The sequence below is a fragment of the Fonsecaea pedrosoi genome (genome assembly GCF_000835455.1).
Source record: "Fonsecaea pedrosoi CBS 271.37 unplaced genomic scaffold supercont1.5, whole genome shotgun sequence".
In the NCBI taxonomy this organism is placed as follows: Eukaryota; Fungi; Ascomycota; class Eurotiomycetes; order Chaetothyriales; family Herpotrichiellaceae; genus Fonsecaea; species Fonsecaea pedrosoi.
In genome coordinates, this window is record NW_013550611.1 from 34340 (window position 1) to 59156 (window position 24817).

General features: G+C 50.7%; 14 protein-coding genes across 14 annotated transcripts; 7 read left to right on the top strand and 7 right to left on the bottom strand.

Annotated features, from left to right (window-relative positions):
• Positions 1 to 16: 16 nt before the first annotated feature.
• Z517_07471 (uncharacterized protein) lies at positions 17 to 1075 on the bottom strand (the record flags this gene model as incomplete). The annotated part of the gene is made up of 1 exon (XM_013425993.1): positions 17 to 1075. One exon carries the CDS (start codon positions 1073 to 1075, stop codon positions 17 to 19), a length of 1059 nt encoding a protein of 352 aa, XP_013281447.1.
• Positions 1076 to 2079: 1004 nt separating this feature from the next.
• On the bottom strand, positions 2080 to 4122 carry Z517_07472 (uncharacterized protein; the record flags this gene model as incomplete). The annotated part of the gene is made up of 8 exons (XM_013425994.1): positions 2080 to 2130; positions 2208 to 2362; positions 2429 to 2559; positions 2617 to 2756; positions 2821 to 2966; positions 3020 to 3274; positions 3340 to 3969; positions 4035 to 4122. The coding sequence occupies 8 exons, from the start codon at positions 4120 to 4122 to the stop codon at positions 2080 to 2082; spliced, it is 1596 nt and encodes a 531-aa protein (XP_013281448.1).
• A 789-nt stretch (positions 4123 to 4911) lies between these two features.
• Positions 4912 to 6076, top strand: Z517_07473 (uncharacterized protein; the record flags this gene model as incomplete). The annotated part of the gene is made up of 6 exons (XM_013425995.1): positions 4912 to 5079; positions 5136 to 5287; positions 5358 to 5444; positions 5497 to 5642; positions 5698 to 5788; positions 5851 to 6076. The coding sequence occupies 6 exons, from the start codon at positions 4912 to 4914 to the stop codon at positions 6074 to 6076; spliced, it is 870 nt and encodes a 289-aa protein (XP_013281449.1).
• A 592-nt stretch (positions 6077 to 6668) lies between these two features.
• Z517_07474 (uncharacterized protein) lies at positions 6669 to 7145 on the top strand (the record flags this gene model as incomplete). The annotated part of the gene is made up of 1 exon (XM_013425996.1): positions 6669 to 7145. One exon carries the CDS (start codon positions 6669 to 6671, stop codon positions 7143 to 7145), a length of 477 nt encoding a protein of 158 aa, XP_013281450.1.
• A 345-nt stretch (positions 7146 to 7490) lies between these two features.
• Z517_07475 (uncharacterized protein) lies at positions 7491 to 8246 on the bottom strand (the record flags this gene model as incomplete). Its single annotated transcript, XM_013425997.1, has 1 exon — positions 7491 to 8246. One exon carries the CDS (start codon positions 8244 to 8246, stop codon positions 7491 to 7493), a length of 756 nt encoding a protein of 251 aa, XP_013281451.1.
• A 1020-nt stretch (positions 8247 to 9266) lies between these two features.
• Positions 9267 to 10250, top strand: Z517_07476 (uncharacterized protein; the record flags this gene model as incomplete). The annotated part of the gene is made up of 1 exon (XM_013425998.1): positions 9267 to 10250. One exon carries the CDS (start codon positions 9267 to 9269, stop codon positions 10248 to 10250), a length of 984 nt encoding a protein of 327 aa, XP_013281452.1.
• Positions 10251 to 10709: 459 nt separating this feature from the next.
• On the bottom strand, positions 10710 to 12489 carry Z517_07477 (uncharacterized protein; the record flags this gene model as incomplete). Its single annotated transcript, XM_013425999.1, has 2 exons — positions 10710 to 11409; positions 11456 to 12489. The coding sequence occupies 2 exons, from the start codon at positions 12487 to 12489 to the stop codon at positions 10710 to 10712; spliced, it is 1734 nt and encodes a 577-aa protein (XP_013281453.1).
• A 271-nt stretch (positions 12490 to 12760) lies between these two features.
• Z517_07478 (uncharacterized protein) lies at positions 12761 to 13795 on the bottom strand (the record flags this gene model as incomplete). Its single annotated transcript, XM_013426000.1, has 1 exon — positions 12761 to 13795. One exon carries the CDS (start codon positions 13793 to 13795, stop codon positions 12761 to 12763), a length of 1035 nt encoding a protein of 344 aa, XP_013281454.1.
• Positions 13796 to 14354: 559 nt separating this feature from the next.
• Positions 14355 to 15431, top strand: Z517_07479 (thioredoxin reductase; the record flags this gene model as incomplete). Its single annotated transcript, XM_013426001.1, has 1 exon — positions 14355 to 15431. The coding sequence occupies one exon, from the start codon at positions 14355 to 14357 to the stop codon at positions 15429 to 15431; it is 1077 nt and encodes a 358-aa protein (XP_013281455.1).
• Positions 15432 to 15613: 182 nt separating this feature from the next.
• On the bottom strand, positions 15614 to 17036 carry Z517_07480 (uncharacterized protein; the record flags this gene model as incomplete). The annotated part of the gene is made up of 3 exons (XM_013426002.1): positions 15614 to 16447; positions 16499 to 16927; positions 16980 to 17036. 3 exons carry the CDS (start codon positions 17034 to 17036, stop codon positions 15614 to 15616), a joined length of 1320 nt encoding a protein of 439 aa, XP_013281456.1.
• A 608-nt stretch (positions 17037 to 17644) lies between these two features.
• Z517_07481 (uncharacterized protein) lies at positions 17645 to 18345 on the bottom strand (the record flags this gene model as incomplete). The annotated part of the gene is made up of 3 exons (XM_013426003.1): positions 17645 to 17822; positions 17873 to 18270; positions 18319 to 18345. 3 exons carry the CDS (start codon positions 18343 to 18345, stop codon positions 17645 to 17647), a joined length of 603 nt encoding a protein of 200 aa, XP_013281457.1.
• Positions 18346 to 18684: 339 nt separating this feature from the next.
• On the top strand, positions 18685 to 19251 carry Z517_07482 (mitochondria fission 1 protein; the record flags this gene model as incomplete). Its single annotated transcript, XM_013426004.1, has 3 exons — positions 18685 to 18722; positions 18776 to 18869; positions 18922 to 19251. 3 exons carry the CDS (start codon positions 18685 to 18687, stop codon positions 19249 to 19251), a joined length of 462 nt encoding a protein of 153 aa, XP_013281458.1.
• Positions 19252 to 19886: 635 nt separating this feature from the next.
• Z517_07483 (uncharacterized protein) lies at positions 19887 to 21320 on the top strand (the record flags this gene model as incomplete). Its single annotated transcript, XM_013426005.1, has 3 exons — positions 19887 to 19997; positions 20050 to 20486; positions 20534 to 21320. 3 exons carry the CDS (start codon positions 19887 to 19889, stop codon positions 21318 to 21320), a joined length of 1335 nt encoding a protein of 444 aa, XP_013281459.1.
• A 970-nt stretch (positions 21321 to 22290) lies between these two features.
• On the top strand, positions 22291 to 24526 carry Z517_07484 (uncharacterized protein; the record flags this gene model as incomplete). The annotated part of the gene is made up of 3 exons (XM_013426006.1): positions 22291 to 22297; positions 22354 to 22438; positions 22489 to 24526. The coding sequence occupies 3 exons, from the start codon at positions 22291 to 22293 to the stop codon at positions 24524 to 24526; spliced, it is 2130 nt and encodes a 709-aa protein (XP_013281460.1).
• Between the last annotated feature and the right edge of the window lie 291 nt (positions 24527 to 24817).

The window sequence follows — 24817 nt, forward strand, 5'->3', positions numbered from 1 at the left end:
TAGCGTAGTATTCACTTCAGCAAAAGATGTCCTCGCAGAGCTTCCTGTACGTGCGGGACAATGGAGGAGTTCCCAGGGGGCTTTGACGCACTTCGATGCCAAAATGGTTTTCCAACACGAATTGATATTTGTCGATCGAGACAATAGCAATCTGGAGGTTATGTGACTGATTAGCTGGGCGAGCACTCATGGTTGGTCGCAGAATTGCCTTACACGTCCATACAATCTTCCCTCTACCGCGGTCGTCCGCAAATTTCTCCTCAATATCGTCCGGTTGCATGACCAGCTGCTCGAGGCCTCGGAGGTAACCTAGCCTGACGGCCTTGATTAAAGAGCTAGCAAGAATCGGAAACCTAGAAGAGGGAGTGCCTTGACTCACAGTTCCGACTGTCATCCAACACATTCGATCTTCAAACCCCAGTCCTTTGCTGTGGCCCATATTTGGTGGGTATTCTGCACAATATTTCAGCATGGCCCTTGCTGAGATGGATTTGGGAACCAGGGTCGTTGTACCCGAAAGTAGTAACAATCCTTCGATCATCTCTAGCGATTCATTCGTCCCCATGATGGCGACCTGGGCAAAGAGCCTCTCCACTCTCTGCCACAAATGGTGATGAAGAGTGTATTCACCCAGCAGACCGGTGGTCACTACAAGAATCGCCGCCACAAAATGTGGTTCTCGGGCTGCCATTGTGAGGATTTGCTCTGATGTTGTCGGTCTCCTTTCATAAGGAATGAGCGGCATCATGGGATGCAACGAGCCAAGATAGAAGTTGAACAGTCTGAACAATGTTGACTCGTCTATAAAGCCCTCTCGAAGCAGGAAAAACTGTGGCCTGGAAGCGCCGACGCCCAGCACATCCACATTGTCAGATTGTTCGGAGCCGAAGGATGCTCGATCTTGGTCCAAAAGTCGTATTGCATCTGATGTGTTTCTCAACGGAAAGGTGGCCAGTGTTTGACTGGCCATTTGCTGGTCATAGCTTGGTATCTGTCGGTGGCCATGACTCCCTCGAGAACTGGGCGTTGTAGTGGCTTCTTCTCTGCTTCCCGCCACGGGTTCAAACGACCCCATCAGTGACGGCCATGAAGACTGGCTTTCTTTGCTGACTGAGTATGGCAAATCAAAGCCGTAATTGTCTGTGGTTGCCGCTGGTGCAGACAGATCACCATTTCCAACATTATGTCTCGCTCTTTTCGGAGGCCGGCCTCTACGTCTTCGCACCGGGAGAACTGAGATGTCGTGAGCATGCGCATTTGATAGTAAAACCACCTGAACCAACCACACAGTAAACTGGCTCGACGACAGGCATTGCAAGGTGGTTTGGGATTTGCTGGATCTCCCAAGCTGCACTTGTGTTTCTTCTGTCGACAACTCTCACACGCCTGATAGACCCGTTTGAATAATGTGCCATTGCCTGATGTGTCCGGCGATGGGCCTGGCCCAGGTTGTAGAGACACTGCATTAGCTGTGCTAGACATTCTGAACTGCTGTCACACGCCTGGCCAATTATGTGCGACAGCGATATGAATAACGGGCAATGCAGGCATCTGGAGGCACTGGACGCACCCCTCCACACGTAAGAAAACATGGTAAAGGCCTCGGGTGAACAGACGGCGAAGCTCGGTAGATCAAGGCCCGCTGGATTGGAGGACGAATAACCAACATTACCTAGTGTGAGCGAGTTGAAGTCAGATGGAGGAAATGGCCGCAAATACCCGAGACGATCAACTGAAGAATAGGGTTGAACCAGGTGATGGGAATTGTCCGCACAACCAGAATGTCAAAGCCGTAGAGAGAAAAACGCAACTTGATTCACATGCAATTCTTTCGGTCCATGCTATCCCGTCTATGCTGTCTCCTATTCTCCCGCCTCCGGACGAATCTATTTTGGCTCATATACGCTACCTCCAAGGCAATCTCTCAATATCCAAAGCCCCTGGAACTATGCTGTAACCGCGAAGCCACCAAAGTTGCATGGAGATCCCTCGACCATCTTCTAAAAGTGCTCCCCTCCATGGTTTCAAGAAAGTCTTGGTGATATCAAGAGCTCAACGGGGCAGGAAAGGCTCTCAGCTTCACGATTGCTTTCTTTCCCTCACCCGCATTGGAAGACCCCCTTGGATACCCTACGGAAGTCCCAATGTCAGCATTCATGTTATATGGTTGCAGTTGTGCGGGCAAAGAAGGGAACGACAAAACATACCATGTTCATGGCAGCAAGTGGTTTATACATTCTGCTATCGTCTGAGAGAATGATGTCAAAGCGTTGAAGGATTGCCACTGTAATAGTGATGCCCTCATACGTAGCCAGTGGCCGTCCGAGGCAACTACGCGGCCCAGCATTCCAAGCGTGATATTCTACAAGCAGCAGAGTCAGTAATCGGAAATATTCCTGACTCCTTGGATGTGGGTTTCGGTACTTACTGAATGGACTGTAAGAGATGCTTTCCCCGTTCTCCTTGAGCCACCGGTATGGGTTGAAGACCGCAGCGTCCTCTCCCCAGATTTCTGGCATGCGGGCCATAACATAGTTCTGATAGCTGACAACATCACCTCTTCGTGGATCGGTCAATATAAATCATCAATAAACACCCGCGGAGCACGACGCTTACTTCTTAATGCGACGGGGAGGTATATTAAGCTCAGGGACCGCTGGTAGAATGTCGTCCTCGGCCGCCTCCAACTGGCCAGCTGGAGAAACAGTGTTGAGTCGAGTGCATTCGTCCCACATAGCATTCGTGAACCGTAATCTCTGTGCAGTATACGTGAGCCGGAGTATCATGATGACTGAACTTAGCTTTGGGATGTTGACTCACCGGCGCATCCGTGTAGTTGAGGTATCCACTGGTGAAGCCAAGGTCCTCTGCCTCAGCACGGATCTTCTTCAAAGCATTGAGATGTTTGTTTTGCCGATGATGAATCTCCTTCATGAACCAAGAGGTATTGTAGGTCGTTGTATCCCCTGTAATTGCATGAGATTATCAATAGATCAAAGATGACAGGGTTCAAACCTACGACCCGCTGACAGAAACGAAAATACCATTCCACCCAGAGTATATTTATCAGTTGTCGATTGTAAAAATAGGTCAAGGAGGTCAACACCAGCGTCTGGGTTGGGTTTGTAGCCATCTTTCATTAGGTTGAGACGCTTCTCGATCAGAAAATCAATCTGTTGATAAAAGAGATCCACAGCTCTTTTGGTGATGGCATCTTCTCCAGAGAGCTTCTCGGTTATTCTCCATAGAGGGTCTCGTCTTCTCCGGTCAAATACTATGAGAGAAAATCAATGAGCTGCTATGTGCGAAGCACAAGGTGGTAGGCAGATTGATACTTACAATGAGTGGCTTGATCAAATGCCTCGACAAAAGCTGGTTTTGATTCCAGGCACTTCGGATCATCAGACATGATGTCCAAAGCGAGCTTATCCTCGTGAAAGGCAATTCGCAGAAAGAGGCAGAACATGAGACGGCCCATCAGTTCCTGGAAGTCAAACTCTCTTTGCTCTTTGGCCAGATTAGAGAGAAGGCGGATAAAGATATCCAGCCAATAATGAACAGATTGAGTGATATGTGTCTCGAAGTTGCGCTTGCTGAATGCACGAGAGGCAGCTTTGCGTTGCGTTTGCCATTCCATGCCATCCGCAACAAAAATCCCACTTCGATGAAGAGGACCAAACATGTTCCTGGCAAATTTGCCGCGGATGTAGTTCTTGCTGTTATGTTTCTGAATATGCTCGAGATAGGTGGGATGGTTGATGATATGCATGCGAAAGAACGGAACTGTCATTTCGTAGGCAGGTCCGTATCGCTTGTACAAAGAGTACCAGGCCTCGCAGCTGGCGGCGCCATTTGTTCGGAGATCGTTCAGATTTCCTGTGAACGGCTTTCCCTTTGGACTCGCAATCCATTTTGAATTGGCCGAGGATGATGCCCAGACGCCCTTGTTACGGTAAGTCCAACAGATGCCTGTGATACCATTAAGCACGCGAAGCCGGCCAATTGATTGTGAGTCTTACAGCCCAGTTACTTACCTGCGACTGTGAGGAGAAGGAGGATAAGTCCATACTCAAGTCCTGTGACGACCGAGATTTCTGGAGGCACCAGAGAGTGCTTGAGCATGATGGACATGTTGTTCACTGATCAGAATTGGTCGCTGCTAAGACGATAGGCCCTGTTCGCGTATGCCAATTGCAGAACAGATTGTTCATCACAGGATATCTGAGTACCGATTGGTATGGACTCCTTGGTCTTTTTGGAATGCAATGTCTTTTATGTGCTTAGCACCCCATTTTCCAGAAGTTCATGACCCTCAATTTTACTGATTAAACGCCGCAAGTACCCGGGAACTCTGCACCTTTCGACCCTTTAATTCCCCGCCTTCCCCCACGATTGTAGTGGCTTTGATGGTGGACTTTGGTGGAAGCGGGGTCCAGATGTCAGACGTCAGTGGTCCCCTAATGGTCCCTTCTTCCCCAAGGGGCTGCTGGACGGAGCCATCAGCCTTGTGCAGGTAGCAGCCCACCAGGGAGCAAGTTCGGTTTACATAGAGTGCCTTACCTAACTGCCTAGTTAGGTATATATACCTTGTGTACGGAGTACTCAGTAAGTTCAAATTGGATCAAAGGGACCTAGTTCCAACTAGTGACTGGATCGCCTCACTTTCCTCACAGGGTAGCATCATTACCTCGATTATCGTTGTTAGGACCGAGGTTGGATTTGTCGCCCGTCTACTGCATTTGGCCGTAGCCGACATCCCGAGGCGGGAATGCACCCTCTTTATATACCCAAGCAAAGCACCAAAGTCTCTCTACACATTCGCGTCTCGAAATCAGTTGACGAAAATATTTGTACGCGACACCTTAGCCAGATCACTCCTGAACCAGACAGCGGCCCTTGGCACTGGACACCATGGATCTACAGGCGGATCTTCGAGCACAAAACCTCTTCAAATTCGACCACCATGTCGCACTGATCACTGGAGGAGCCTCTGGTCTCGGCGAGGTCGCCGCGCAAGCCTTTGTGCAAAATGGCGCCAAAGTCTTTATCGCCAGCCGGAAGGAATCCGAACTGAAACGGGTGAGAAAGTTCTTTCGGGCCTTATACGAGCTCTCAGCTAAGATCCGAATTCACAGTGCGCATCAAGGCTGAATAACCTTGGTCCCGGAAAATGCGAGTACATAGTTGCCGACCTCAAAGACAAGGCTGGCTGCGACCATCTGGCATCAGAAATCAAGAAACGGACAGACCGTCTGACAGTCTTGATCAACAATTCTGGCGCTACCTGGTACGATTCATCCTCGGCCACAACTGTTGACAGTCAATCGCAGATGATGAATGCTCACTCCCTGGGATAGGGGTGCCCCCGCAGATGACTTTCCAGAACACGGTTGGGACAAAATCATGGCATTGAACGTGAAGTCAATCTTCTACTTGACCATCGCGTACGGGTGTTTCCTGTGAAGATTGAGAGATCTGATGCTGAAACTGGACCAGTCTCGTACCACTTCTCGAAAAGAGCACCTCGCGACAGCAGCCTTCTAGAGTCATCAACTTATCCTCTATGGCTGGGATTGCGACGTCTGATCCTACCTCCACTGGAGAAGGCGGTTTGTCAGTTGCAGGAAGCGGACCCTACAGCTGTGCGTACCCCTCTTTCCGGTAGCTTTTGTCTTGTTATCAACTGACGTTTTGTAGATGGTCCATCCAAAGCAGCTTGCATTCATTTATCACGACAGCAAGCGTCGCAGTTCGCCCCAAAGAACATCCTAGTAAACTGCATCTGCCCGTAAGTCGACTGCACGGATTTTTATGCACAGTCTGAACGAACTGGTTCTGACCGACATATAGGGGGCTGTTTCCCTCCCGAATGTCGAACTATGGCATTCAGAAGGGTCTTGAATTCTTCCTCAGCATCCAACCCACTGGAAGAATTGGGACCCCCGAAGATTTTGCTGGCCTGGTCTTATTCCTTTCAAGCCGCGGATCTGATCATATTACGGGGAATGTGATAGAGATTGATGGTGGAAGCGTCCGCACTGGCTTCAAATCCACAAAAAATAGCTCCAAGATTTGATTTCCCACACTGCAAAGCCGTTATTATCGAGATTCATCTCGATGTTACTTGTAGATTCGATCGGTGCATTGGATGAAATGACTTTAGGAATTGACAATTCAAGACCGGACTTTTCCCCCGAGTTTTACCAGAGGAAAGGAAGGGGCTCGTCTGTAGGTATCCAATCTCGAAATTCTGTTTTTCTACTTGCATCTTATACGAGGTATCCAAGGAGCATCATTGTAAGACCCTGATTCCCCCTCTGCCTTGGCCCAAGCATTGAGCCGCCTTCTGCCTTACGCTAGAGCCCCAATTCTTAGAGCTCATTAGCCGTATATACGTTGGAAGTCTTGTTTCAGGGGCATCAGCACATATTTGGAAACGATCAGGTGCTCACATGTCGTGAACGCGCAAGGCCTCTTCAGGCAGAAGCGCGCAACTCAGGATCAGTACGAATACGCCGGTATGAGGTTGCGCCGACCCCGGATGAGGCAGGAACTGTATAAAAGTGCATGGCAACACCATGAAGGCAATCAATATCAAAAACCTAAATACCACAGAGTTCATTGACCACTAAGACCAGTACGACACAGCACCAAACCTACCCATCGCCATGCCATACGCGCAGACTATCTTTCTCAACATTCCAGTCAGCGACCTGACCCGATCGATTGCCTTCTACACCTCCCTCGGGTTTGTTCCAAACCACACCTTTTCCAGCGACTCGTCTATCATGATGTCCCTTCCAGTTCCGACTCACTTCGCCAGCCCACACGAGTCGCCCATCAAAGTCATGTTGCTCGAGCACGGTTTCTTCAAGAGTTTTCTCCCCGAGAACAGGACGCTGGCCAACGCAAACGACACGGCGCAGGTGCTCTTGTGCTTCAGCCGGGAGAGCAAGGAAGCCGTCGACGACATGGTCAAAAAGGCAGCGGAGCACGGAGTGAATGTGGATATTTCAGTAAAGAATGAAGAGCAGAAAAAGGCCGAGGAGGGCATTGGGATGTATGGTCGCAACTTCGAAGATCCAGACGGGCATATTGTGGAGGTCGTCTATATGCCGGTCGAGGCCTACGAGGGAAAGGAGTGATGGACACATTACTTTCCCACGGGTCAATCAGGGAGCATGTTGAGATCAGTTATATTTCACTCGAATGGAGCTAGGAAAATCCAACTACAGTTGTACGCACAAGGTTGCTTTGATATCTCACTCTCGATGATTTAATATTTGCAGTTCTCATATTCGTTAATGAGACAGCAGCGGAGTAACGTTGTAGCATACAGATATGCCACCAACCATATCCAGTGTTGTCCCAGACATTACATCGAGGATATCGTCCAGCATGGCAAGGCATGATGGCTTCCTCCCGCAATAGTTGACAAGCGACGGGCGGCAAAACTTGGTAGGGAGCATAATCTCGGCCTCTGCATCCCCTCAGTAGAATGGAGAGAGATGATGATGCTTGTTTTTTTCCCTATCTTCCTCGTTCTGCCAGTCGATAAGTTCTTCCAAGGTCATCGGGAAGTAATCCGTTTTGAGATCATCTCTGTCATCTTTATCCAGTAGGGTGATATGGTCGGAAGTGTGCGACAGAGGATGGTAGGACCAGATGGTCATGTTGTCGTAGTTGTAGTCTTCGTCGAAGATCCCGTACAAGGGGAAGTTCTGGGAGTAAAAACGGTACTCTCCGTCATTTTTGACCCTCCACATCCTGCACAGAGCATTCATCATGTTGAACTTCCCCGCATCCACCCCGTTGTACGGCGGTGGGCAACATCGCAAGGGGCCAGGCACTCGATAGGGCATGTTGCGACGATCATCATCCTCAGGGGCGTCGTCGTAAAGGCTGTATGGTTTGTTCTTTTTCCACTGGCAGGTTTTCACCGGGTTTCCACCTCGCGAATCCCACTGTGCACAAAAGTCCATCCATTTCGCAAGTGTAGCTTTTCCGATCCTTTCACAGGTGGGTTCCAAATACGGGTAACATATATTGATGGTTCGGTTGACCAGGAAATCACCCCAGCCGATTGGCACTGTGTCATAACAGCTTTCTGGGATAATACTTCGAGACAAGAGCGTGTTTGCGGAGTTCTCTATGGGTTGAGCGGATCTGGGAGAAGGTAGAGTTGCGCTCGCAAAGGAGATGCCTGTCGCAGTGATTAGATGGGTCAAAGCCGACAGCGCAACCATGTTGGATTTTCGAGGTCTGGGATCGTAGGGGTCGCTGTGGTTTTGACTGAAGGTGTAGCACAGGTGGATATCAACTGCTTCGTTTGTCCGTCACTCGCTGGCTATAGTTCTGAAATATATGTGCCTGGATGAAATCAATTTTTGATCAGATTTACGTTGAGTTCACCCACGCAGGTCCAGTGCTGAGCCAGTGGAACTGGCAGTCTATTTCCCACACCGTATATTCAACCAGGCTTTTGCTTCAGACCGTCTCCCTGGCGAGTCAGACACTAACGAAATGAACCATCTGAGATAAAACGTGAACAGGCGCTGGTAGCAGCCCAACAGATCACAGACCGCACGAATTCCTGGGGTGGGATTTCAAAGAAGAACGGATAAAGCTTCGAGAGAGAGCGGCATGACGCTGACCGGTTGGCTGTCGAGCCCCCGGGACAGGTTACATCAGGCTCGAGGAGTCTCTTCTGACTGAGGTTGTTCCTTTCGCAACATCGCCCTCGTTTCGACATAGGATTGAGCCAGGGACTTAAGCATAGTGGCAGTAACCTCACAGTCATCGGTGACGAAGGAGTGCGGCAGCAAGAAATGTTTGCATAACTGTAAGAAGTTCAGTCCAAGCTGGCTAACTGCGCCTTCTCACATCTCAAAGCACAAGACTTAACTGCGATCTTACTGTGATGGTGCCCGTCAGTCCTGCTAGACAGCATGACGGTCGACCAGAATCCGCTGGATAGCGTCGCGTTGCCTCACGAGAAGAACAGGACAACACGAGCGAGAGAGTCGCAAGGGATTTGGAGTATGTCACAGAACGAAGTGAATGATAGGTGCGAAGAATGGACCTCGGCTGGTCCAGAGTCCTTTTTGCTCCAATTTCCCCAAATCTGATCCATCTGACGCAGTCTGTATTCTAACCCGACTAACGCCCATCTTCTTGTAGTATTTGTGCTGGTATTAGAATTGCGACGCCCTGCCGACAGCCTTGTACATATCCCATCCCCTCTTTCTTTTCTGTTCTGTCTGAAGATGAAGATCGCCGTCGAGGAAGCTCAGCAATTGGCAGATCGGGCTTTGCGCGCGCTCGGGTACAAGGAAGACGACATTCCTACCATCCGTGACCATCTTATCGACAGTGAGCTCAGAGGCTATGGCATCGCTGGACTTGCGCGAATTCTGAGCATTTCAGAAAGACTGTCCGGTAAGGTGCCAGCATCTGACATCGAGGTGACCTCGGAGTCGCCCACAACAGCCCAGCTCAACGGCAAGGACACTCTTGGCTATCTAGTCGCCCACAAGGCGACAAGAGTGGCAATTGAAAAGGCTAAAGCTTGTGGTGTTTCAGCTGTGGGAGCCAACAATACATACTACACTGGAATGCTGTCCTACTACGCCGAGATGGCTGCGGCTGAGGACCTTGTGACCATCATCGCCTCGAACTGCAGCCCCTGGGTTGCTCCACAGGGCACCTACAAACCTCTCGTTGGAACCAACCCCTTCTGCATCGGAGTTCCCACAGACGATGTCCCAATCATCTACGACATTGGCACTTCCCGCATCATTCATGCCCAAGTAATGCTAGCTATGCGCAAAAACGAACAATTGCCCCCGGACACAGCGTTTGACGAGAACGGAGAAATGACGACCGATCCCGAGAAGGCGTTAAAGGGGGCTCTGGCAGTGTGGGGTGGTGCAAAAGGGAGTGGTTTGGCTATAGCGGTCCAACTACTAGGGATTCTGGCAGGCTCTCCTGCACTGCCGCCAAATTTGGAAGAGTTTGGATACTTCATCATGGCCATCGACCCGGCAAAATTCAGACCGATGGCTGATTTCAAGCGCGAAGTGGGAAATCTCATTACCGCTTTCCATACTACCCCGACCCTTCCTGGACATGCCCTGAGACTCCCCTTTGAGCGCTCGAACCGGCGCCGAGAAGAAATCAGAGCCGGAGGAAATCTTGAGGTCGACGACGTCGTGATTGAGCGGCTCGAAGCATTGATCTCGCAGCAGTGACCAGGTTGATAGCACCTAAGATTGAAAATGATAACAGTCCCCTCGAGCTGGGACTCTAATCTTCAGTGAATGTGCTCGTGTCAGAAAATTGTCTGGAGTTCGCACTAGATAGAACAGTCACGCCACTACTTCAAAAACTCAAAGGATCTTCTCCGACCGCCCAATCTGGGGCAGCTAATTGTGAAAACAATGTCATGTACTCCTACGTACCTCTACATATGTTCTGAATTGTTTTAAGGCAAACTAAGTGCAATTATCTATCATATGCGCTCTACCATCGAGGGTTCTCTGAGCGACAATGTGGCTGCAAGGCAGTTCTATGCCACAAGATGAATGCCCATTCCACCCACCTTTCGAGACCTGCGAGAGTGTTCCTAGGAGGCTCAGCATGTCGAGTCGAGCGACAGCAACCATACCATGTTTCCAGCATGTTTGAGATTTGTCCCTCGAAAAGATCCCTCAAGGCCTCACGTATGGACGGTAGACTGGGTCCCACATCTGTGCCTCGACCCATTCTTGTAATTCCTCATCAGAGTCGACGGGAATATCTGCTGCTTGTGCCAGTCCATCCTCCACTGCACATCGAATCACTGCCATAGCAATCTTGACGCTGACTGGCCGAGCCTGTTCAACACCTGGAACAAGTGCCTTTTCCGGATCTTGCATGGCTGGGGCTTCCTTGGCCAGCGCAGTCACAGCTGCGACAAGCATCTTATCCGTCACCAATTTTGTTCGACACAAGACGCCACCCAAACCTATCCCAGGGAAGCAGACAGAGTTGTTGCATTCCGCCACTTCGATCTCTCTACCATTGTGTCTGACTGGCGGAAAAGGGGATCCCGTTGCAACGAGAGCTCGACCATCAGTCCAGCGGATGAGGTCTTCTGGTTTAGCCTCATGCAGACGTGTAGGATTGCTGAGCGGGAATATCATTGGCCGTTCGACATGCTTTGCCATCTCCTGGACGGCTTCCCTGTTGAAAGCACCGGGCACTGTGGACGTCCCAATCAAGATGTGGGGTTTAACCTCCGCGATTATTGACGCGAGGGATTTGGTGTCCTTTCCTTGCCATTCGGATGTCTTGCGTGCAAACGGTTTCTGTGCAATGGAGAGGGTGTCTCCCATATTGTCCAGAAGCAATCCCGGCTTGTCGACACACCTAACACAGTTAGCCCCTTTCCTTCCGTGAAAGAAGAAAGCCCTACCATATCTGGTTCGCAACATCTTCCTTGCTCTTCTCGGATTGAGTGGCGATGGCCGCTTGGATTTGCTCAGCGATTCCGCACCCAGCAGTCCCAGCTCCGAAAATAACCACTCGCAAGTCCGACATCTTCACCCCGTTTATATGTAAGCCGGCCATGATAGCCGCCAGAGTCACGCATCCGGTTCCTTGGATATCATCATTGAAGACAGGGAACTCACTGCGATATTTGTCGAGCAACCTTCTGGCGTTAGGAAGACCAAAGTCTTCAAAATGGATGTAAGCCTTCGGATAGAGCTTTTTGGCTGTGCGAATGAATTTATCACAGAAATCGTCGTATTGTTGGCCTCGAACGCGTCTGAAGCGATGACCAAGATAGAGGTTGTCATTCAAAAGGTTCTCGTTGTCCGTTCCCGTATCGAGCACGACGGGGAGGGTACGGTCCGGATGCAGCCCACTACAGATGGTCATCAGAGCCAACTTGGCCACGCTGATCAGGATGCCTCCAACTCCTTGATCGCCAATTCCTAGGATCTCTTCCCCGTCACTGACAACGATGTAGTCGACTCCGCCGTCAGGCTCGTTCTTGCTAACAAACTTACTCAGTCGCTCCTCCACCTCGTCCGGATGCTTGATACTCAGAAAACAGCCATCCGGCCTGCGAAAGACTCGCGAGTAATTCTCGATTGCATCACCTTCGGTTGGAGTGTAGATGATACTAAACATTTCCCGCAGGTGATCTTGAATGAGACGGTAGTAGAGCACGGTATTCTGCTCGGCCATCGAGGTCATGAAGGTGTTCTTGGAAAGGTCATCTGGCTGATTGCAGTACTGTTGATAGGCTCGCATAACCTGTTCATCGAGTTTCTGGATATTGGTAGGGAGGAGACCCTTGAGGCCAAAATCCAGACGCTCCTGTGACGTGAAGCATGTTCCCTTGTTGTAGAAGGGATTGTCCAGAAGCACGCGGCCGTAGAGAGGTACTTTGAGCGGACCTTTGGCGGCAAGCGGAAGGTGGTCGAACTTTCCCTGTCCCATGTTTGTTGGATATGCTATAGAGAGCCCAGTCACTTGTCAAAGAGCTGAAGCCGGAGGTGACACAGTCAAAGATACATCGGCAACTTGTTGTTGATAAGGGAGTGATGTCAATAAAGCACCTGAGAAGCTCTAAGCAGACTGCAGAATGCATCCACCGCGGTTTCCTCTCATTGGACCAGGACTTTCCCAAGCTTTGCTGACGTGGAGACTTACAAGACTCCAATGATTTGCATCTTTTCTCGGACCAATGGGCGCATGTTCGCAAGTCCAATCAAGCCTCGCCTTCGCCGAAATACTCTCGGGCCATCAGATTTACAACCATGGCAGCTTCGTCGAGGGATTGAACGACTTTGACATCGCTGCCCAAGTTGGAGCTGTTTCTCGCTCGATCGAGGTGAAGAGCTTCCCAGCCAGCCTTGACCGCGCCAACATAATCTTTCGAGAACTCATCTCCAATGTGAATCCGCAGCATTCTAGAAATGTCCGACTGGTGGCCGATAGCCGATGACACCTTTTTGAACGCGTCTGTTATGCTAGAGGCTGGCTCACAGTGCTGTTCGGATCGAGAAATCGGCATTGGAAAGACAAGCCTCATGGCCTCCATCCAGATTCTCTCCTGCGGCTTCTCTGCGTCGGCGTCATAGCTCGTGCAAAGGAAATCAAAATCGTTCTGGGGATTGTAATAGTCTCTGAAGGGACTATAGAAGACCACGTTGGATGACGGGTCGCGGAGACTCTCCATGTGCGTTTTCATTACACTTTCGAAATCCGGAATGCTCGAAGGCCCTACGCGGAAACCCATGTCCTGAAGCACCTCTCTGACGCGAGGGTCGGAGTTTGTGACGATCCCAGTCGCCACGAGGGGTCCTTCTGGGTCTGCAAACTGTTTCTTGAGCGCAGCCATGCTCTGAAGAAAGGGCTTCACGTCGGCAAAGGCTTCATACGCAGCACTGGAGGAAAAGTGTTTGTAGAGGGCAGACCCCAATTCCTTCGGCAGCGCTGTCTCTCCCCCTTCCACGAGATCGCCGAATACCTGGTTGACGACCTTAGTCCACCATTCCTCGGGGCTCCCAAGTGTCTTCTTGCCATAGTTGGGGTGTACGGTGTTGTAGTGCTTAAAGGAAGATCTGAACGATCGATCTAGCTGTTTGAGATCGACTTTGACCTTTAACCCACAACTTTCGGCGACTTGAAGGTACTGCACAGATACTGGCTGTCGAAAATTGTACAATGTCCCAAGTGCATCGAGGGTAACCACGAACATAGGGAGCTTCTTCGGATGAAAAAGCGCGCTGATCAAACCCATCACCGTCTACTGTGTCATAGGGTGAGTGCAGCTAGGTCCGTTCCAGGAGTTGAAGGGGGTAGAGAATCAGGACCTCTGTTATTTAGGCAGAGGAGAGCAGATTGGTGGATGATGCCGTGATCACAGGCCAAAGAGGGTGCTTGTCGGGAGGGAATATTGAGGCCCCAAAAGACTCCGGCTCCCCAGCTTACATATTATTCCTACTTGTACTGTGTGTTTGTGGGTGCCTCGCTTCGACCCGCCCTCAGCCACCACTGGTCGCCAGCAGTTTTTGGCGATTTGCAATTCATCTAAACACACGAACTTCTCACGATTTGTCAATTGACGCTGCTAGAACTTCACCCTCCCTTTCACAATCTCTCGGAAACCCTCAAAACCCCCCTCCTCGCCTGTCCTCGCATTTTCACCCTCACCAGCCAAACTGTTCTCCTCGAAGCTTTTCCGTGTCTCGCGACCTTTGCCTTCGTCCCTCAGTCTCTCCCTTGCCGCTGCGTCGGTATCTCTCGAAAAAAGCCAACCGCCCACTAAAGCGAACTTTTCCTCCTCTCTTTTACGCGCCATGGCGCCTCCCCATACGAGGGTCGCCATTATCGGCTCTGGCCCTGCTGCTCACACCGCGGCGATCTATCTCTCCCGGGCAGAGCTCAAACCCGTCATGTATGAAGGCTTCCTCGCTGGTGGCACCGCAGCGGGCGGCCAGTTGACAACCACGACCGACGTGGAGAACTACCCAGGCTTCTCCAAGGGTATTGGCGGCGCAGAGCTGATGGAAGAGATGAAAGCACAGTCTCTCCGATTTGGCACGGAGATCATCACAGAAACCATTTCAAGAGTAGACCTGAAATCCCGACCATTTCGTTTGTGGAGAGAGTACCAGGATGGAGAATCAGATGAGCCTGCGCACACAGCCGATGCGGTCATCATCGCAACCGGCGCCAATGCGAGACGATTACATTTACCTGGCGAGGAGACATATTGGCAGAATGGTATATCGGCATGTGCGGTCTGTGACGGGGCTGTCCCCATCTTCCGGAACAAGCCACTCGTCGTGATCGGAGGAGGTGATTCCGCCGCCGAGGAGGCCATGTTTTTGACAAAATACGGCTCCCATGTCACCGTGTTGGTCAGGAGGGACAAGCTACGAGCCTCCAAAACCATGGCGAAACGATTACTGGCGAACCCAAAGGTGACGGTCAAATTCAACCACGTCGCAGTCGAGGTACAAGGAGAAGATAAACCGCGAGGGTTGATGACACACTTGAAAGTCAGAAACGTGGTCACAAAGGAAGACGAAGTTCTGGAGGCCAATGGACTGTTTTACGCCGTTGGCCACGACCCCGCCACCGCGATGTTCAAGGGCCAAATTGATACAGACGAAGATGGCTACATCGCGACGAAACCAGGCACGAGTTATACGAGCATCTCGGGCGTTTTTGCGGCCGGAGACGTGCAGGACAAACGCTATCGCCAGGCTATCACCAGCGCGGGAAGCGGATGCATAGCTGCTCTTGAGGCAGAGAAGTACCTGGCAGAGTTGGAGGATTCCGAGCTGGACCTTGAAAAGGAGAAGCAGGCGAAGAAACCAGAAGTCAATGGTGAAACAGCCCCGGAGTACCGATCCAACCCTCTCTTGTAAATGTAAGATTTCCATGAATTGATGTTAGGCACATAGATGCTAGAGAGGTCTAGAATAGAAATCGAAGAACAATTGATCGTCAAACAATCTTTTCCGTTGTACATAAGGCTAACCAGCCCCCATCGCATTGCAGCAACGACCATAGTAGTACAAAAGTCTGCGCTCAGCGTTGACGCTAGACCTTACCGCCTTCTCAGATACCACGCAAAGGCTGTACTATGAATATCAGCTTGGTAAGGACTGGGTACCTCGGCCAAGCCCGGTCTTGCAACAGGGTGCCTCAGATATACTGCAGCACAGATATTGTGGTTGACTTCGAGGAAGCGGGGGATGAAAGCAAATGCACTCATATATTCCCGGGGCATCCATGGCGTAGCATAGGGCTTTGAGTCATCAACGGGATTCTCGTGCATGGAGCGAAGTGCAGCGTAGAGTTCATTGTAATCGGCGTCAGTCAGGACGGTCTCCTGCTCAGCTTCGGCCGCCGCCACATCGGCAGCCGTTCCTGTCTTTGGTTCTGGTCCTGAGGACGATTCCTTGTCGTCTTGAGCGGAAGGTAGGCTGCTTGCACCGTAGTCACCGTTTTCTTTCCGGATGTTTAGCTGGTGTTGGATTTCAGCAAATTGGGCCTCAAGACTGTCTGTGAGGATTGTTGATGAAGAGGATCGTGACAGCAGCTTTTTGACAGCTACCGAAAACGCGCGAAGATCCTGCTTCCGCTTCGCCCCGATATCTCGCTTTGATGTAGCGAGGATGCTCTTTGCTTTGGCCCGTAAGTCTTTCAGCACCTCACGCGGATCTTTGTCAACATCAACATCCTCTTCAGCCGCTTGTTGCGAGGTGTGTTCCTCTTCGGCAGATTCTGCCGATATCTCTTCCGTGCTACCTTCGTCTGCACCTTCTTCGCTCTTGGTCGCCTTTAGCGGGACTTTGGGGGCTCCTGTTGCCCACATGACTCGCTCCGGTTCAACCTGGAACATATCTCCAGGATTAAGTAAATATCCTGGGTATCGCATCTGTTTCATGCGTTAAATCTAGTACGTTGAAATCGACGGTCTCAGCCTCACCTGCTTGCCATTGACCTTCACCGCTCCATGTACGACAAATTGCCTGGCTTGACGAGCGCTGCTGGCAAACATGGCTCTGAAGATGGCTGTGTCCAATCTCCGCTCCATCGGTGCGAAGGTCATTTGCATGTAAGGTATCGCTGTTGTGGTCTTTTGCTTCCCTCTTGCCTCCAAACCTGAGCCACGCCCTGCAGATTCCAGCGCACCATCATTGGAGGCCAAATACTCTGCATCCATAGGTACCACGGACCGAATCCTCCTGTCAAACATTCGCAGCCACTGTTTCTCGCGGATGTGTTCGCCGTGATAGTTGCGCGCTAGGGATTTTGACATCCATTTTTGCTTGAAAAAATTATGAGATCTTCCTGAGTAGGGCATCTGTCGAGCCAGGTTGTAGAGGTTGTATTTGTTCCATGACTGTCGGATTTTCTGCGGAAGAAGTAAGTAACAAAATCTATAAGATGGGCTTACCAAGACTTACAACGTCAAATAGGAGGTTCTTCTTCACCTTGAGCGGTGTTGAAGGCTTGCGCGGCATCTTCCCAGGATTGAGTTGATACTGGTCGAGTGCATTGAAAGATCTCGTGCTCGTTACAGCAGGGAGTGAGTACGAGGTACCTGTAGAAAAGTGCAGTCGGATATGGAATATTGAGTTTTTCCGAATAGCTCGCCTGCTTAACCTTTTTGGGCTGTTGACTACCCGCTCCACGCAACTATGCGTCGAGCTCCAAAATAACGCCCGATGGACAAGCATGTGAGCCTTTTCTCGAGGGACTGTCTCAAGTAGTGAATGGAGGCATGATCTGGAAGCAGAATGCGAATGGCGGGATCTACAAAGGCCCTCACCGGAGTAGCATGCACCATCGTTTAGGTGTTACAGTGTGTCACTACGTACCAATGCGGTGATGAAGGCATGCTCAATCTCAGGGGTCACTGGCACCAGAAGCAATAAAATCGGGTACAGATGAAAGCTGAAGGAGCTCAGAGCTCCGGCTCCAACACGTATCACTCCCCACTTCAGATATCCTGATCGAGATTCGTATTTGGGACTTATTTAAGCAACGTTGATGCTGAGATAAAATCTTCTATCATAACCGACCCAAACGCCACATTAAAGGCTCATTAAATTCGTGACGCAGAAACCTGTTAACCTTGCATCGTCTGCCAAAAGTAATCTGCATAAAACCATTTCGAGAACTTCGGGTCAATGTTGACGACGTGCACATCCCCCTTCTTCGTATTTGCAATAGTCGCCTTGTTGTAGTTACCTGCTTCATCCTGCTCCAGGGCGATGCCGAGTGATCTGTACAGCCAAAGACGCAATCTGTTCCGACATCAGCGAGGGTTTCAGTGGCTCGTGGGAAGACAACATACATGGTGGGATCATCAACCTCCCTGGTCTGTCTTTTGCTCTCGTCGCCTTCAACACCTTGCTCTTCCAAGGTGGACAATCGCAACTTCAACCGCTCTAGTTCAGCTTCTAATCTCTCACTCTCCGCCTCTAGTTCTGAGGCCTGTTTGGCAATGCGGAATTTCCTTGTATCGAGTTGCACTATCTCGCTAGCATGTTTGCCGCTATCATGACCAGAGAGTACTTCTCGGTGCTGGGAAGAAAGGGTCGCTAGCTGCCTCGATAGTTTTCTTAGAGCGGTCTCAGCGTCTCGGACACGAAGTTCGCGGGATTGTTGTAAGGTAGACAAGGAGTCGTTGACGCGCGACAGGGCGGCTTTGTCGGGCGCAATGTTGAAATTGGAGATTGTTGCGCGGATGAGCTGCATCACGTCAGGTTGGCCCGTAGGTCGATAAGACGGATCACTTACCGTGGATGGATCTTCGTCAAGAAGCATCTCGAATACCTTTGCTTGTCCTCAGAGAAATAGGTGTTAGTCTATCTCGAAGTTGGCCGTTGGGTTGAGTGAATTAAGTTGTGCATCCTTTGTTGACATCGGTTGTGGGGAGCAACCGGCGAAAATTACCTTTTAGGGGTACCTACGTGGGCGGGAACCTAGGCATTGAGGCACAGACGTCATGCTAAGCCACCGCCCGAGCCACAGGACTCTGGACTTCGCAGGTTGATGTCGGCTCCAACTGCGCTCAAAAGACTCCCAACTAAATCACCCCTTTGAATCCTACCATCGTCTCTTGATTCTGCGCAAACATTGTAATCGGCTAGTTGGAAAACTGCGATGCCGTCCAATCTACCATACGCCGCAGATGCAGAAAGGTTGGCGAAGGTTTGACCACCGTTCGTACCAGGTCTAACCCTGTCTACTGCAGCCCACTCAAACCAGCAGAACTCCAAGTTCTACGCGCTCAATACGAGAAAGAAGGTGAATATGTTGGAGTCCAGACAAAGTTCAACTATGCATGGGTATGATTGTCACCTGGCCTTGCAATACCCGTGTCCAAACTGATGGTGGCAGGGTTTGATCAAGTCGAATCAACGGAACGAGCAACAACTCGGCGTTCAGCTGCTCTCAGACATCTTTAAGACGACTCCGGAAAGAAGAAGAGAATGCTTATACTATCTGGCTCTCGGAAATTACAAACTGGGGAACTATGCTGAAGCGAGACGGTATAATGAGCTGTTGCTAGAGAAGGAGCCCGCAAATCTTCAGGCGGCTAGTCTCAGACAATTGATCGATGACAAGGTGTCAAGGGAGGGTTTAATGGGTGTTGCCATCATTGGCGGTGTCGCTGTGGCGGCGGGTATTGTTGGAGGCATGCTAATGAGAGGGTCCCGAAAGAGGTGACATGTTTGAGCCCTTGGTTTGCTTTGGGGCTGTGTATCATAAATGCCTGCGAAAGCCTGGTCTGGAAGAATGAGTTGGAACAGCGTCGAATAATGCACATGAGCAAGCCAAATCAGCGATGCGATAGTCCAAATACAATCAACTAAGTACAAATAAGTATAAGCTGGCTGCGTTCCGTATCCAGTGATTTCGCGCTCCATCTCACAATAAGGTGTACTGTACTCAAGTCTACTTTATCGATAAGTCAGAGCCAGCGCTAGCCAGTGGTGTGGTGATGCAATCCCACTCCGGTGACGGACAGACATACAACGGAAGCCTACCAACTGGACTTTTCTGCTCGATTATCTGGTCACTTTTATTTCATTAATAACCCCATTATCGTTTCACCCAGGTCTCGTTCCCCGCCTCTCCAGTCGGAAGGAGTATTTCAGCCTTATTCGATCACCTCCATTACCAACACGTTCAACCCTTGTCCCAGAGCAACGCCACTTTTGGAAGGCACGAAACACGCCGCTCCGCATACCCACGCCACACTCAGCCTGCGCATGACGACAGCCTTATTTTCACGCCCTTCGTGCGTCTGAAATACTACTCCGCCTATCTCAGTCAGACTTGGGTATCCTCAGATCGCCGTCATGTCAAGAATCCAAGGCGAACGAGTCTTCTGTCACCAATGCCAGAACGAATGGGATCGAGCGCACGGAGGACTCACCTGCCCCCGATGTGAAGGAGACTTCACAGAAATTGTGCGCATAATCACCGGCTCATTACCAACTCAGTGCTAACATAACGCTCCAGCTCGAACCCGGCGAGGCCCAGTCCAGCCATGATTTTGACCGGTCTTCGTCCCCATCCTTGCCCGTCGAACCCCCGTCATCAACCCCCAGCAGTTTCGATGACTACGCTGCGCTACGAAACCATAACCCTTGGTCTGAAGACGCAAACGACGATATCGGGACAGATGTCACAACGTTCGAGCTGACAACCGCCGGCGGAGGTGGAAGAATGGTTCTCAGCACCCGCACATGGAGGAGTGATGGGCGCAATGTACGAACAGATGAGCTATATGAAGTGATTGATGAGACAGGACAAGTGCTTACCCGGCTGGACGAACTACAGGATCAAGGCATGCTTCCTCCCATGTTCAATCTAGATCCCTTCGGATTCCCGCGAGGGCAAGTCGTTGGCGGAAGGGACGACCCTCATCTCCATTTGCAGCCGGCGGGCTTACAAGAGTATGTTTCGAGGCGAAGTGGTGATTTTGTACTGAATCTTTTCGCAGTCTTTTCTCCCTCATATTTCAATCAATGCAACCAGAAGGCTTTCATACTCCAGACACCGACGACAGACGAAGGGGAGGCCCGGCCCCTCTGCCATTCGACCTTCTCCATCAAATGCTCAACCCCGCCAATGCTCGAGCAGGGGACATGGTGTACAGTCAGGAAGCCTTCGATCGGGTTATGACGCAGCTCATGGAACAACACAACACAAGTACTGCACCTCCGCCAGCATCAGAAGAAGCCATTCTATCTCTCAAAAAGAAGAAAGTAGATCGAGAAATGCTAGGCGACGAAGGGAAGGCTGAGTGTTCAATATGCATGGACAATGTTGAGTTGAACAACGAGGTGACTGTCCTTCCGTGCAATCACTGGTTTCACGGTGACTGTGTAACAGCATGGCTGAAAGAACACGATACTTGCCCTCACTGTCGGAAACCCATAACGGAACCAGAAGATCGCCAGCGGCCGGGACTTTCAAGGCGGAGACACAGCCGGCGAGCCTCTTCGATGTCAAGTCCACGTGCCTATACCCCCCCTGAAAGCGATCGATTCAACCCTGCACCGCTTCCAGAAAGTCCCCGCACTATACGAGAAGCCAGAGAGTCCTACTATGGGCGGAGACAAGACTACGATATGCAACATCCTGAAACCCACCGTCACTCAAGCATGCAAAGTGACCTAAGGCGGCATAGCTCAAGAAACCAGAATGGAAGCAGTAGCAGAAGTCGCAATGGTGGGAACAGCGGAGGTGTGACAGGCTGGATTAGAGATCGTTTGCCATTCTCTTGATGACGTTTCGCAGAAAGCAGTCCAAAACTTCTTGGTTTCGGGGTAATCAGGACGATGAGATTGTTATACACACTCATTTCTCACATTGAAATATTCTCAAGGGAAGGCAGAGCATGCAAAGTCCCCTGGCTCTGACGTGCACCTCGCCGCACCAGGCCGTCTCAGACAAGCCCACCTCATATTGTCTCCGATCGAGACCTTTAGGTTTTTGGATTGGTTGGATATCCTCCCAGAATCCTCCGGGAACAACATGGTTATCTTGGTTGGAGTCGTACTGGGATAACTTCCTTGGAGTGAGAATTCGGGTTTGAGATTGAAAGAGATAATGCTGCCAGGAAACGACGCTCAGGTTGCGTTGCCTGAGAAGATATAGGGACGGGCTCGTGTAATAGACACTCGGCTTATTAATGCAGCGAATACCCATGTCGACTTGTTTTGGAGTATGAAGGCTGAGGCATCCAGGATATTCTGCAAATCCAGAGATTCAGTCTCAGTGCTGGTATACAAATTGTAGTATGTAGATGTGTGCCTGGTTTGGTACGTGCTTGCAAATGCCAATACTCAGCCACAGGCACCGCCACCACTGCATTCACATGTTCGTGCGTCACTTGACAGTCAAACTTTCACATGCACTTCGGCCCGCGATGAGAATTCCGCATCCTCGCTCTCCGTTTCTGGTACCTGAGCATGCCACTGCCACCCGGACTTCGGGCCCTACGAACGTCAGAGGATTCTTCTTTGCAATGGTCACAGGTTCTATGCTCCTCGTCAGCTGGTGGTCTTCTATGCCTTTGCCTAAAGTTCTGAACCTGTGTTTCTTATCCTCTCTCACTCTGCATGCGGACGAAGGCTAGATCTGTCCGTGCTTTGGAATGGCGCAATCTTGTTCTGGCTTTCTCTGGAGATCCTGCAATTGACTGCTCTTCTGAAGTTTCTCCTTGATGTCTGTGGCACTCAGTGAGTATCAAATATGATAGGTCTGTTTAAACACATCCCTTCCACAAATTCCCATGCGCTGATTTAGGGTGGGCAGATCATGTACTGGGCCGGCCCTCGTCTCAATTCCGCAAAGTCCAAGTCTTTGCCGTTGTCTCATTCTGGTCACTCTACCTTCTGAGGTAATCCCTCCGTTCTGCTCTGGGAAGACGATTGCTCATGACAAGATAAGAGGTGACAAACATGGTCCTCCTCTCATTCGATCCATATCCCAACGCCTCTCGAAACGGTTTACTGTCTGGCAATCTGTCGTCTTGACCTTCCTCTGGCTCTACATATGCCGAAATTTTGCAAAGATTGTTGGCCTCGAATCCCCCGAACCCCTTGCCAACCTGTACAGCCGAGCATACTTTCGGGCAACATGGATCACTACGGCTCTAGATGCGGGTTTTTGGAGCGCCATGAAAATCAGAAATAAGACCCTCAGAGATTTATGCTCAATTATCTTCTCAGTATACTATCTCTTCGCAGCAGAGCGGGCGGATGAGAAAGTGCGCAAGGTTCGCGCTGTCTTGACGGTCGACCATTTACGAGTGGCATGGAACAAACCAACCACACCGTATCTGAAATTCTTCACTGCGTTATTGCGCCCTCGCTTCACCAAATACAAGCCGCGGCGGATTCGAATCCCTCGCCCAAAGCAGTCACATTACAAGGAGCCCGTGGTTGCGTGGATGTACTTCGACGGCTCTCTCGCCGAATTGGAGAAGCAGGAGAACGTGGTTCTTGATATTCCAGGCGGAGGCTTTGTTGCCATGGATCCAAGGACAAGTGACGACAAATTGCTCGCCTTGGCCGGAAAAACAGGGCTGCCAGTCCTCAGTCTAGACTACCGCAAGGCTCCCGAATATCCCTATCCGTATGCACTCAACGAGTGCTTTGACGTCTACACCCAGATCGTGGCAACTCGAGGTCGTTGCATTGGCATGAAACCAGACATGTGCCCGAGGATCGTGATCACAGGCGACAGTGCGGGTGGGAATCTGGCATGTGGCACGACTCTGATGGTCATACAATCAAATCAGAGCAGCGCTACTCGTGGAATTCTGCCATCTCCCGCGGGTCTGGTTCTCCTTTACCCGGCCTTGGACTTCAATATTGGCAGCTGGATGACAGATGATCAAATGGCGCTGATCCGCAACCCACGAACGGCGAAGAAATATGAGCGCTTCATCAAACGCAAGAGTGAGGATATCGACCGCCGATATACTCCAACGACACCGAGGCCCATGAGTGACGATGAGGACGACCACAACCACGATTTCTTCGCCCCTCGGGTCGAGAGCCCTATTCAGGATGAAAGGCCTCTTGCCCGAAAGAGTACAGACGTGGAGGCACAAAAGCAAGCTGTTGCCCTCTCCAAGCCTCAGCCGCTGAAAACAAGACTGGCCGTCTCCAGCATCATCTCTTACTTTGGCGACCGAATCCTTACTCCCGAAATGATGCGTGCGATGATTATTCTCTATGTAGGGCCATACCATCGCCCTGACTTTACCACAGACCACTTGCTTTGTCCGGCTGTGGCATCCGAAGGTCTCCTGGCCAGATTTCCGAAAACATACTTCCTGACCGGCGAACGTGATCCGTTGGTCGATGACACCGTCATCTTCGCGGGCCGGTTGCGTCAAGCGAAACTCCACCTCTTTCGTGAGCGTCAAGAGGTCGGCCTCGAGAAATCGACAGCCGAGTTCAATGAGAAGGACCACGTTGAAGTAACACTCATTCCCGGGATATCACATGGGTTTGTGTCCTTTGTAAGCATCTTCCCTGAGGGCTGGAAACATATATTCCGCTGCGGGAAGTGGATCCAGGACATCTTCGCAAGGCCACCACATCAGTTCGAAGGTCCGGCGATCGAAAGCAGGTTGAGACAGGGGACTTTCACGCACGACTCGGGCAGCTCGCTTGAGCTTGCAACGACAACCGAAACGAGGCACCACAGACGGACTCCCACAGGAGAAAGCATGGATGACGATGCACCATTGGTTATGTCCAGTCTCAGCTCTGGTAAAGAAGCAACGACGTCGGTGGCTCGAACAAACGGGTCCGCGAAAGGGGAGAACAGTCGGCGAAGACAGGAAGAGAGGTCGAAGGACTCAGACAACCTTGGCCGCAGCAAGAGCCTCATCAGTCTCGGCAGCGAAGAGGACCTACTGAAGCGGAGGATGAAGGGCTTGACGGTTGGGTTGTTGGGTAGTCAGGATTCTTGAGGAGGCAGAGCTGGAAGCTGTCACATTCATCAGAGCCGTCAACCAGTGAAGACCGAGATTTGTTAGTGTGCCGCGTCGTTTAACTGGTTTCATGAACCATTGGCGTGACACAAAGATCTACATAAATCTCATAGACTGCGTTGAAAAGTAAAAGACCTGGATCAATGACTACTAAGTCTCTCATTAATTTCGGGGGGTTATATGCTTTACAAGACATCGTTCTTTGCGGAGAGATACGCCAGATTCGCCTCCTCAAACCTACATTTCAGACTTTCATCTCTCATATTTGAA